Raw genomic sequence first — 13351 nt, 5'->3', positions numbered from 1 at the left:
TGTGATTATGTGGACTAGTCGTTTTGAGAATTAAAATTCTGATTTGAGAAATGCACCGAAGCTGCTAAGAAAAAGTGCACAAATGATTACAACATGGTCAGGGTCCTAGTAGATTATGGTTAAGCTGGTAGAATATGTAGGCTACAGGAGTGGGGAGACTACTGCACGGAGCTAATTCATGTGATTTGTAATTAGGACGAAAGGTTTTTTAGTGGTATATAAGAGTGGTTGAGTTATGAGGAATTTCTCTGTAAAGAAGTCCCCACCCAACACACACACACACACACACACACACACACACACACACACACACACACACACACATATTTTTATGAACCCACACCCTAATATTTGGTACCTAACAACCAACTGCGCTACAGACCCATTAAGTCTTGCTTGTCTTGTCTTCAGAATACTTAAACATTCCAAACTTGGACAGTGTACTCTTCAGAGAATGTATAGCTTACTAAACATTCCACATTCCACCATTTTGGAATATATCACCCTGTGCATGGAACTCATGGCATATTAATATGGTATCATGGCTTATGTCCATATATGTGCATACAAAAAAATGATGTATACTAGCAAGAGTCAGGGAAGTTAGTCTAGCAACTCTCCACTGGCTTGCGAGCTGGAAAAATGTAACTTTTATCAGACCAATCACATTGTTTAAAGAGTCGGTGGGCAGGCTTAACATAATGATGACTGACCTACGACGATAAGTTGCAACCGTTGAGCATGAATCCCTATTCTGCTACATGAACCCACCCCTCCGATTGAGCCCTGCCTATCTTGATGTGGGTCTGGCTCGTCATGCTAGGTGGAAGTCATTGGCTAATTTACTGTCTTAATTGCATCACTAGATGCATTCTTTATTTTTGCATTGGGTATGCCTATAGTACACTTACCGGATATGCTCTCTGCTATCTCAATTGTATGATCCAGCTGTACATTCCCAACTACTTACTGCGGTCTTTTTATGAGCGTCTTTTGTGTCGACCAGACATAAATACCTTACCTTGCCATAGTTATTGTTATTTATGATTGACTGAATGACTTTATGGTTTATTTGCTATTCTCAGGTTATTGCTTGAATTGATATTGTTTATTGTTTAAATTGCTATTCTCCCTACTGTAGTCTGACCAACTTTGGGTTTTTTTTGTATTGTTTACTGTTTTATATTACTGTATTGTTTTTATTTGTATGTTGCTTTTGACAAAGGTGGCTGCTAAATAGCCATAACCTTAACCATAACCACAAATGCTAGGTCAAATTCAAGACTCTTTTGTTCTGTGGTTCCTTGTTGGTGGAATGAGTTGCCCAGTGCTCTCCATTCCTGTGATAGTTGTGGGTCGTTGAAGAGGAGTCATATCTAAAGGCATATGTTCAGCATGCACTTAGCTAATTAAGTGTGTCATTAATTAGTCATTATGTCATTCATAATAATCTGCAATTAAGATGTCAGTTGTTTTCTCCTATTTTGACATTTCACTCAGGCTGTGTATGAAATACCTTAATGATTTTATGTACTTTTTCCTCTTCTTACAGTTTGAGGGGAAGACGACTTTTGGGATGTCTGTGTTTAACCTCAGCAATGCCATCATGGGCAGTGGGATCCTGGGTCTGGCTTATGCCATGGCCAACACGGGGATTGTCCTTTTCATGTAAGTAAACATATCAGTATACCTGTGTGTGTGTGTGTGTGTGTGTTTTTGTGTGGTGTGTGTATGTGGGAGAGACAGAGAGAAATAGTGAGAGGAACAATGTGAAATCAAGAATTTCGAGGATTTCAAACCCCTTCGGCACACATTGTACTTCTGATAAAATAGATACAGTTTTATGTTCTTGGAATGCCCTCCAGAATGAATGTTCTGAGATTTTGTATCACAGACAATATCAGAGATTCCCCACACCCTGGATATCCCAAAAATACGGCATGACAATTGAATGCACGCAACGCGAAAGGTTAGGCAGCGCTAACACAGGTAGTGGCAGCATGTATGGCCATGGCTTTCCCCAACTACTTATTCTTTAAGTGAATTACACCATCAGTCGTCCACTGCCAAACCCGCCATGCCGTTCACATGACCGCAAAGCCAGGAGCCTAGAAGGGGGTACGGCGGGCGACGGCCCGTGATTATGTAAGGACATAAGTCCAGGCTTCCGGCACATGCCTGGACTCTCATGCGTACAGCAGCCCAACCAACCTCCTCCAGGAGATCAGATCAGCTCAGAGAGAGAGAGAGAGAGAGAGAGAGAAAGAGAGAGAGAGAGAGAGAAAGAGAGAGAGAGAGAGAGAGAGATGGAAAGGCTGTTGGACGAGATGTTGTACGGGATGGGAAAGACAGTGTAGAAAAGGTAGAATACGGGAGTCAGAGAGACTTTTGATGTCGTTTCGCACTTTACTTACTGTAATGTCATTATCTATAAAGTATTTATCAAGCCTCACAAGAGCTCTATAAATGTTCACACAGTCATAACATTAACCCATTTGCTCGCAAATGATATTATTATGGAACCCCTTACAGCTTGAAATATCACAATACATTGTAAATCTTTATGTCAAACCACTTTTCTTTAGTCAATTTGTCATCTATATTATTAGAGTATACTGCAGGTGCTGATTTTGAGCCCAGTGGCGTATGTTGTACAAACATTGCTGTTCTGCCGTAGGCTACAAAGCTAAAATCTATGGTTATTGCATTATCAGAGAGTTACTGGAGTGGACAGTGGAGTTTTACATCATTGTGCTCTTGTGCTCGTTTTGGTGTAATAAACAAGAGACATTTTAGCATTGAGCCGAGAGGTTACCCTGACCAGAGTGTCCTGGTCATGAAACAACAGTCCGCCCCAGACACAGGAGTCGTAGTCACCCGGTGACTCATGCAGGCACATGGCTCTCGGCCGCGGCTACGTCGGCGACAGGGATAAGCTGCACTTCCCAATAGGGCGAAGGAACGCGTCTGTTTGCTTTGGGCCCGTGCTGGCATTTACTGCATAAATACCGGTACTTACGCACGGTTCAGAAGAATCTCACTACGGCGGAGCCAGTCTAGATGTAAACAGCATAGTGTAAACTCTGTGGAACACCGTAAGGGAAGTTACCAGAAAAGGCGGATTGTTTGTGTGACTATTGTGGAAGAGTCTATTTTCACTGTGCCCTATTTTAGATTAATTTGTTTCTTCCGTGTTGGCACAGGGTGTATGTGTCCAAAGGTGTCAATAAGACTTTGTTTTGGCCCCCACCCTCTGTCTTGTTCCGTCACACACACACACACACACACACACACACACACACACACACACTGGTGCTGTCCTAAATCTGATCTGAGGGGATATAAATAGTCTGTTGTGATCAGATCAAAGACAGGCCTGCCAGAACTTGCCAGCAAGTGTGCGTGTGTGAGTGAGTGTGTGTGTGTGTGTGTGTGTGTGTGTGTGTGTGTGTGTGTGTGTGTGTATGTGTGTGTGTGAGAGAGAGAGAGAGAGAGAGAGAGAGAGAGAGAGAGTTAGGGAGGAGGGATAGGAGGCAGACTCTGGTGTTTCTGGGTCAACAACCTTTGAATGCTCTAAGGTGAGGGATACTTAGAAACCCAAACACAGAAACGTGTGTGTGTGTGTGTGTGTGTGTGTGTGTGTGAGGGGGAGGGGATGGAAGGAGGGCGTATTGGGAACGGGCTTCGGGTGATTTGAACGACAGCGTTGTTAATGAGATTAAGGAATAAGACGGGGGTCATCGTCATTATCAGTGTCAGAGGGAAAGAAGAACTCTTTGCACCCTTCCATGGCTGCCGTTCAATTCATTTGTAATATTTTAGGTGATGACAATTCATAGAATTGACAATTGATAGCCTAATCCAGCAGATTACTGTAGATTAAATGTGTTTTATGAATTGAGATTAGAAGAGTATATATTGAAGGTTGTTACATTCTGGGGTCATTTTAAATAGAAATGTAGTACATTTAAACTACTCCAAATGGCATCCTTCCCAGATGTTTCGGGAAGCTATAAAATACACAGGTGCATGGCCAGGTGGCCTAAAAGTCTGTAAACCCAATCTGAATATGAAGTAAATTCTGCTCAGGGCCATATTATACTGTATGTGTTATTTTACTTTGTTGAGCCCCTTATATTGATTGATTGATTGATTCATTCATTGGCAGAGTAATAGAGAGATCTGACCATGTGTGGTGCAGGGTCAGATCCAGCACCACTGGCAATGTTATAAGCTGAATAAACAGTATCCATGACGATGTCCCCAGCCTTCTCCAGACTCCTGTCGCTAGGCCTACCTATCTGCACACACACTAATTCAATTTTGGTGGCCTGCGTTGCGTCCTCCAAAGGCATTGTGATTCTGCTCCATCATAACCAACAGAGAGTATTCAAAATCATTTTGAATGGTTTTCTAGTCTCCCAATGGCCGAAGCACAAAAAAACCCTTTGGGAAACATCTGCCTGATTACAGTGAATATTGTTTGTCACATATGACAGTGTAATTTTGTTACCAAGGTTTTTGCATTTTTATATATTTATCTATTGTTGTTTGTTTGCTTCTCTAGAATCCTGTTGACATGTATTGCTGCTTTATCCGCATACTCAATTCATCTGCTTCTGAGAAGTGCTGGTGTAGTTGGTAAGAGTTGCCCCATTTAAATGTCACATACATTTAATAGTATATTGATTATTTCATTATAATTAAAATAGTATGTATTGATACTATTGATATAGCTTTGAACTGGGTGAAGCAACATTTTTGTCACATCTTTATTACAGCAGAGGCTACCAATATAGTAACAAGCTGCTCTCAACAGAACATTTAAATGAAACCAATTAGATTGTTTGCTCTTATCTTTTCAGGAATACGGGCGTATGAACAGTTGGGGAACCGGGCCTTTGGAACCCCGGGAAAAGTGGTGGCAGCTTTAATCATAACAATGCATAACATCGGAGGTGAGAAAGTTGGGGTTTTTTTGTCACTGTAGGGTTGACATGCTATGGGTAAAATATGTGAAAACATCTCTGCAATTACATAACAGCTTTCCCCCTAACTTCCCAACTTTTCATATACTGTACTTCATATGTGCTAAGAAGTGTCTTAAATCACTGGTCGCTGATGTCAAAACTGTTGTTTTGTTCTTACTCGACAGCCATGTCCAGCTACTTGTTTATTGTGAAGTCGGAGCTACCTCTGGTCATTCAAGCATTTGTAGGAATAGAAAACAACACTGGGTAAGAGTAAGAAAAAATCCCCTCCTGAAATCCCTTCCATGTCACTTCATTCATCTTGTTTGTTTGTTGGTTGTTTGATTGCTGACGAATGGTATCCAAACAACTTTGCATCACTCGTAAACGTCATTTCACCTTTTCCACGTGTGATTGAAGTGTGATGCAACTTCCTGTGTTCCTTCATTGGCAGAGAGTGGTACATTAATGGAAACTACCTCATCATCATTGTCAGCATTGTGATCATTCTCCCTCTCGCTCTCATGAAACAGATTGGTATGTCCAAATCACCCCTCCTCCCCCCAACAACAAACTGTACTTTGCACATGTTTAAGTTAATGCTGAAAATTGAGGATGCTTTGAAAAGTACTCAAATGAATAGTTTCTACTTATGAATTACCAACAAAGTGAACAAAAAGAGATCCAAATAGTATATAAACACAGACTACTTGCTTAATTGCTTAAAATATACAGCATATAGAAATAATCTCAACAGTCCTCATTCTGATTACTGTATGTGTTGCTGCGGTAACTGCTAATGCAGTTAATGGTATTATCAAAATACCAAAATAGCTTATGCTCTGTTTCTGTGGTTATTACAGGTTACCTGGGATACACCAGTGGATTTTCTTTGTCCTGCATGGTGTTTTTCCTCATTTCTGTGAGTGTTTTGTAGCCGGCTAATGACATATTCAAATATAGTAATGTATAGATTTAACCTGGCCAACCCAGACTGCTGCTGTCATGTGAAACAATCAAGATATCCATTTCAGACTCATCTTTTAAAAAGTCAAATTTATTCAGAGTTTATATTACAGAACCCATGAAAACAATGCATTATAAAATGAATATATACTTTTTTTGATCCCGTGAGGGAAATAATAACAAATGCTGATACTATATATATGCATAAAAGTAGGTCTAAGGTTAGGATTAGATTCAGGGGTTGGCAATAGTTACACTGTTATACGCTGATAATTTGCATGTGACACCACACTCAGTGGCATATGTTCATGGTTACAGGGGCAATGTTATAGAGAGTTACTGCAAAATGTATTCAATTTTGCAAACACCATTTTCTTTTACTAGGTGATCTACAAGAAGTTTGCCTCTGAATGTGGATTATCGGAGATGGACAGTCACAGTCACGTCACAGGGGCTTATCCGAATATTACAGATATTGCAACACACATGGTCCCCACAGCAGGGCTAATGTTGACAACAGAAGGCCCTACAGAATTGACGACAGTCACTGACAGCTTGACAACTTTGCTGCATACTGAGGGGCAGGACTACATAGAAAATGCCACAGACTTCCTGTCCGACTTGATGAATGCTACATTTGCAATGACTACAGCTGATGGACACACGGAAGCGACCCTTGGCCTCACCACCCCTAGCCTCACAACATTGGGCGATCTTGTGACAACAACTATAGCGGACGGTGAACTTCCTTCGCGCCTGGTCTCCGAGGAGGCGCACCCTGTGGCAGAGGACCACTGTCTGGCTAAAATGTTCACCATCAACCTTCAGGTGAGGAAACGGCCTTCTGACCCATACTGTGAGACTGTGTCCGTCTATCTGTATCTGAGAGAGGCTGTTATTATTTATTTATTTATTTTTTTAATTGGTGTGAAGCTCAAGCAAAGGAGCATTTTTACACTGGAGACAGATCTGCATCCTTATACTTACACTTACTGTAAGTAAGCTGATACCTTTATCCAAAGCGACTTGCTCAAATGCGTAAAGATGGTAGCCGGAATTGCACAACTGGCTAATACTCCATGCTAGTCCAGCTCCTTAACCACAACTTTACCACATTCCCATTAGGATTGATGTAGTCAGAGCCTCCCTTCATTATGTAAGGAATTCTGAGGGAATTACCATGGGTAATATAGAACGGCCAGAAAAATGGAATGATTTGAATCAAAGGGCATTTGATATCTTGGGCATCACTACATACAGAGCAAGGGAGTTGTCTCACAGCCTTTTCATATGTTTAGGGGCCTCGCTGCTTTCTCTTAAGTTGATTCAGAGAGGCAGAACACGTGTCCACTGATTTTAAGACCCACGTTTTGTCTTGCAGACAGCCTACGCCATCCCTATCGTGGCTTTTGCTTTTGTGTGCCATCCGGAGGTCCTCCCCATCTACACAGAGCTGCGCAAGTAAGTCCTTGATACACTAGTTTGAATACTGAGCAAAGTGCAATATCTTAAGTCTAGCCCAATCTAATGTGATAACTAGACAGTTTGCTAATGCAACACCCAGGGTACGACCTGAAGTGTCACCATTGATGAGATGGACGAGTGATGAACGAGAGCTATAGACTAGCTCATGCACAAGAACTTTGCTTGTAGACAGACTGCACTTTGCAGTCCGCCCCTTAAAGTAGGAGACCTTCTGTTTAATGGCAGTCTGCTAGAGTAACAGGCAGTTCAGCGAGCTCCTGAGTATGACATGGATCTGGCCCCAAGCTGGTTCCCATCTGGTCCTGATCTGGGCTGCGTTTGTATAGAGCGTAGTTGGCTAACTTTTGTCGCAACCCAATTAATTGCTTTAAAATGAGAGATGTTTAAGTTAGACAATTGTTGACAGCTATTCAGGTCCTATGCCACAGGTGTATATCAATCACCTAGTTCATGAATGCAGACTGCATGTTGCTTGACTTTATCTACTTGCGGCAAGGGACCTGATGAAATCCATGAGTAGGCTGCGGAGGTAGAGAATTTCTAGGAAGTGTATTACACATGTACACCAATGATATGCATCACTGCACCATCAACAGTGTTGTTTGAACTATAGTCTTTGAATGCCGGATGTAGTGTATTGCGACACAGGTACGATGCTTTCTAGAAACAGGTGTTACAACATAGTTGTTTGAGCAGAGACGCATCGTACCATGGTGGTTTAGCAACGTTGTCGCTCCATTTTACTTTCAAATTTTTGCTTTCTCTGTAATGTCACTGCAGTTGATGTGTTATTTGATTTACGTTTACAAAATCAAAACAATGAAATGTTACTGCACAGTAGTGCATATTCCAATGTAATATCATGTAACCTCAATATTAGTCTTTGGTAATGTAGGGTAAATTTAGTGTGCATTCCAGTGTAATGTAATTTGTAACACTGAATGTTAGTCTTTTTCTAATGTGGTGCGAATCCCAATGTAATGTTATTTGTAACACTGCATATTAGTCTTTGCTAATGCAGAGTGACGTTAGTGTGCATCCCAATGTAATGTAATTTGTAACACCGAATATTAGTCTTTGCTAATGTAGAGTAAATGTGTTTTCCTCCCTGTAGTCCAACCAAGAAACGCATGCAGGGTGTTGCCAACATTTCAATAACAGCCATGTTTGTCATGTACCTGCTCACCGCTCTCTTTGGTTACCTCACCTTTTACGGTAAGAACCTCTTTTGTGATGGTCTCTATAACAAATAATTCTTTCTGATAATGGTGTATGTGTACGTCACATGATATTAGATATGTTTATGGAGTTCATGCTTAATTGAATAGATATGTGAAGTTTGCCTTTTAGAAGTACTGTATGTGTTTTTATGAGATATGCTTAGGCTTAGTTAGAATTATGTTTGGAGAAGGTAAGATAAAGTACAACGAGAAATTACACGCGAAGCAACATGTTTAATTTAGCATTTACATCGTCTGTCAAGGCAAGTGGAGCCTAATTGAGTTATTAGCAAGTACTTGCTACTGTACCTAACATCACGTGTGTGTGTCTGTGTGTCTGTGTGTGTGTGTGTGTGTGTATGTGTTTATTTTTACAGACAAAGTGGAATCTGAGCTTCTGCACGTCTACAGTAAGACTGACTCCTTGATCCTCTGTGTACGCTTGGCTGTGCTGATGGCTGTTACTCTCACTGTCCCGGTCGTCCTTTTCCCAGTAAGACCCTCTCTGCTCACACGTTATCTCTGTACTGTGCCAATCGATGGGAATAACATGCTTGTTATCCTAAATAAAGGTTGATGTTGAAAGTCATATAGCATTGTACGTGGCTAACTCTCTCTGGTTTTAGTACAGCAGGAGGACTTTAGTATTTCTGTTTGGCAGCTTATCCAAATGAAGCTTAATGAGTGTATTAGCCGTTCCTTCCCCATTGATTCCTTCAATTGTCTCAATTGCACAGAGGCTGTGTAGGCTGTTCTTTTGCCCTCTTGACATTAACATTTCAAACTGAACACAACAGCACCACTGAAAAAGACAGACAGGCAACAATGAAAGGAGATGCGTTTATTTATATTGAATATTGTAGTATTCAAGTAGGAGGACTAAAACAGACTCTCGTCTCGTCTCTTCCACTCAGATCCGCAGAGCCCTGCAGCAGCTGTTGTTTCCTGACAAGCCTTTCCAGTGGGCCCGCCACATCATCATAGCCTTGTGTGTGCTAGTTATTGTCAACATCCTGGTCATCTTCGTGCCCAACATCCGAGACATCTTTGGTTTCATCGGTGAGTTCTCTAGCACGTCTGGCCTCCAAGACATTTGGCTTGTTTAGTAATTGTTTAACCTATTAGTTAATCGTTTTATTATTTCTTTAGTTCATTCATTTAGGACATTAGAAAGAATTTCCAGTGGTCTACCAATGGATGAATTCTTGCACAAATAAATACCCCATTTCAAGCAACCATTAAATGAATGTACTCATTTGTTCATTTAATTTTATTTTGTATACTAATGAACACATTGCTACTGTTTAGGAGCCACTTCCGCTCCCAGTCTCATCTTTATCCTACCTGGAATATTCTATCTGCGCATCATTCCCGAGGAACAGGAGCCGATGAAATCCAAATCAAAGATGGGGGTGAGTGTCAGGCTACATGCACATTATTGCCTTTTCATTTGAAAATGAAATGTTTCTCTTGGTTTTCATCTAGTGCAGTTAAATCACACATTGTGTCTACAATTGTAGACATGGATGAAAGTTCCTATTCCTCTTCCTAAGGATCAAACAAAGGTCCTTCAATTTGATAGCATTTTCTCTTCGTAATGTTTGGCTAAATTACATTTACATTTGTTTGCTTACAAAATGCTTTTACACTAAAGTTATTCAAGAGTCTGAAAGAGGTGACCATGGCCCAATCACACAGCAAGACAATAGCATGTAAAACAGACTACATACAGGTTAACTTTAAAGCTTTCTTTGAAGTCTTATGTAGCTACTGTGGACTTTACACTGATTCTGCATGATTAGTCCACCAGAAGGTTTGAAACCTAATGTAAGTTTATACAGTAATTTACTGTGTATTAGCCGCATTGTGTATAAGCCACAGGACAGTGTTTCATGCAAATTAAAATAAGCAAAACCATATTGATACCATATTAACCGCCCCCGTGTGAATCAATGAATAAGCCGCAGCTAATAGTTGGGAGATTAAAATTTTGGCATTAAGATTTTGATGGCTTTTTTTGTTCCGTGTTTTCTACAACCATGTCCTACTTTCTGGTGTTTCCAGGCGGCTGCTTTTGCTGCTCTTGGGTTCATCTTCATGATCATGAGCATATCCTTCATCATCCTCGACTGGGTGACAGGAGAGAAACACAGTGGGGGAGGGCACTAACCACGCAGCCAGCAGCAACACCTGTCAATCAGGAACACTCCTACATACCACCCCCACACCCCCACCTCCGTCCAATCACCCTCAGGACTCCTTGAGCGAGTCAGACAGGAGGCGGAGCACAACAGCCATGGCAACGATTGGACCAAGTAACAAATGACAATAACAGGCTTCGCCGATACCTGCAAAAAGCTGTCAAACTAACCTAGCTAAATTCTCCGGTGGTATATTTTTCATACAATACCAAAAACTGTGAAGATAAGTGTGTGTGGTAAAGTGTGTGTGGTGGGGGCAGGTACAATCTCCAAGGCAACATACCTGCAGTATTAAACCCCTGACTTGCTATGTAGGATGTGGAGTTCTCAAATGAACACAGCAATGCAACAACCAAAAAGTTTTCACACACTACACAGATTTTGTCACAATGGATTGTTTTATGTGTCTAATGTATATAAAGAACTTGAGTGGTGGACATCCAGAGTAAGCATGGGAAGCTAAAGGGATCATTTGTCGATGAGCAACCCTGCAAAAATATTTATTAATGTAGGAAGAGGTCTCCTTCATTGCCAAAAACAGACAGTAGGCTTCACCTCAGAGTGGTTTCTTCTTTCCTATATGCGCCCCCTCCTCAAATAGTTCCTTCACATAGGGAATGTGAAGAGAAGAGAGACTGTCATCAGAAGGAACAATAACAACAACAAAAAAATCCCAGACTCATCATGACAATTCAAGTGAATTAAAACTGTGCTGGCCGGGTCAAATCAGTAGACCAATTTGAAATGCTGTATTTAAGAGACTTTTCTTGCCATTCATCCTTTTGGGAAGTATTCATATTTTTAACTAATTTGTCAAATTATTCAGGTTAACAAAATAATTTATGTCCTCTGAGTTGTAAGGTTAACTAATGAGCTGACAGCTTAACTAAAGAGCTGACTGTAATATGTATTAAACTGAAGCTTTCCCATGGGTATAAAAGTTGTATCTATTGGCCCCTTGATAGCCCCGTCACTCTTTTTTGTATATCAGAAAATGATGCTGAATCATTTTTAATCATTTCATCCTTGTGTTGTACATACTGTATATGGCCCAATAGTACCTTAGATATTTGTTAATTTTGTTAATAATAACTAGAATGTTTTTATTAAATCCATCCATTCCAGAAGTAGAGCAAGAGCCTACACTTAACACATGTCATGACAGACACTTGGCAGTGGTGACGACATCGTAAACTTTACAGTTTATTGTCTGTGTTGCTATACCACTGTAAACCACAGGGAGGAGCCATTTGTATCTTGTCTATTTTTCTGCCAGTATTTCTTTTGTATGACCAGGTGGGACAATAATGAATATTTGTCGAGTTCTTTTGTTAAAGTGTGTTAATTTAACATTGTTGTTGTCATTTATTTTTTTGAAAATTACAAATAGCTTAATCTAATCCCATCTAATTTGAATGCAATTTTTCATTTGGATTTTTTGACATTTATTTTTTTAATATGTGAATTGTTAAAAGAACGATAATGTATAACGATCCTGATGTACAGCGATTAAATCTGGATTAGGCAGACCAAGTGCAGCAGAATGTATTAGTGCAGCTCAGCCGAACCCTTTGTCACACTCTTTCCCTACCTTAGGCCTACCTGATTCCTGCCCTGCAAAACCTCCATAACGAAAGCTATGTTCACAATCATCTAAAGGGCTTTATCTTGAAAATCAGTCTATTTGTGTCAATGTGTTTTTTGTCAATTTTTTGTTCAATAAAGACAAAAAGTTTTGAACATGCTTTTTTTAAATTACTTTTAAAAGGTAAAGCTTATACTTTTACATCTCAATTCCCACCTGACCAGAGGAGAATGTGTTAATCAGATTTGTTATGTAATCAAACCAACCACGATATAGCATCTTATTGAGTCAATCTCATACGGAAAAGTTACTGGGCTAAAACTCTCTGGGACCACTGACCTAGCCAGCTTTACAGCTTATAACTCACACACACACACACACACACACACACACACACACATTGTGTTCTGTTGAATTTGTTACCAAACAACTGTATTAATCAGTCTAACAAAGCAAACAGGGGCAAAGAGCAAAGGAGGGGATATATTAAATGCAAGATCCATGTCACACAGTGGTGCTGAGAGAGTGTCACAGAGCCAAACATACACTATTGTTCAAAAATGTCCGAACGCAGAGAATAGACAAGTTTTCAGTTTTTGACCCCCTGCTCTTTTTCTTCCTACTCTGTTGTCATTTCTAAGTCATTTTTGAACGTTTAAACCTTTTTTTAAATGAAAAAAAATAAAAAAATAAATTGAGGGCTGAGAAGCAAGAGGGCATAAGTGACAGTTTGGTCAAAATTGAGTTATATATCACCTGAAAGCTCTCGATGAGCTCTTTCTAGCTGACAAAAGTATAGAAGTAAAATATTTATAAATATAAAGTTATTGAACAAAAACCGAATGTCTTTCACTGTGAACATAGAAGCAGTTCGATTTGTTTTGGCTCTCTTCGATTTGTTTTGTTTTGGTTGGTGAAATGTCA

The 13351-nt window shown here is 40.2% G+C and overlaps 1 protein-coding gene across 1 annotated transcript in view; it reads left to right on the top strand.

Annotated features, from left to right (window-relative positions):
- LOC134087936 (sodium-coupled neutral amino acid transporter 3-like) overlaps positions 1-12586 on the top strand; it is a 23352-nt gene extending 10766 nt beyond the window's left edge. Inside the window, exons 5-17 of the mRNA XM_062541789.1 lie at positions 1553-1668; positions 4568-4641; positions 4866-4958; positions 5156-5237; positions 5425-5507; positions 5834-5892; positions 6321-6764; positions 7318-7397; positions 8536-8636; positions 9019-9134; positions 9556-9700; positions 9950-10053; positions 10706-12586. Of these exons, the coding sequence (XP_062397773.1) occupies positions 1553-1668; positions 4568-4641; positions 4866-4958; positions 5156-5237; positions 5425-5507; positions 5834-5892; positions 6321-6764; positions 7318-7397; positions 8536-8636; positions 9019-9134; positions 9556-9700; positions 9950-10053; positions 10706-10810 (1602 nt within the window). The 3' untranslated portion in view covers positions 10811-12586. The remainder of the gene's footprint in view (positions 1-1552; positions 1669-4567; positions 4642-4865; positions 4959-5155; positions 5238-5424; positions 5508-5833; positions 5893-6320; positions 6765-7317; positions 7398-8535; positions 8637-9018; positions 9135-9555; positions 9701-9949; positions 10054-10705) is intronic.
- The last annotated feature ends 765 nt before the right edge of the window (positions 12587-13351 follow it).

This window comes from Sardina pilchardus, chromosome 7, assembly GCF_963854185.1.
Source record: "Sardina pilchardus chromosome 7, fSarPil1.1, whole genome shotgun sequence".
NCBI lineage: Eukaryota > Metazoa > Chordata > Actinopteri > Clupeiformes > Clupeidae > Sardina > Sardina pilchardus.
The sequence above is the reverse complement of the archived record's forward strand: the minus strand, read 5'-3'. Positions and strand labels throughout refer to the sequence as shown.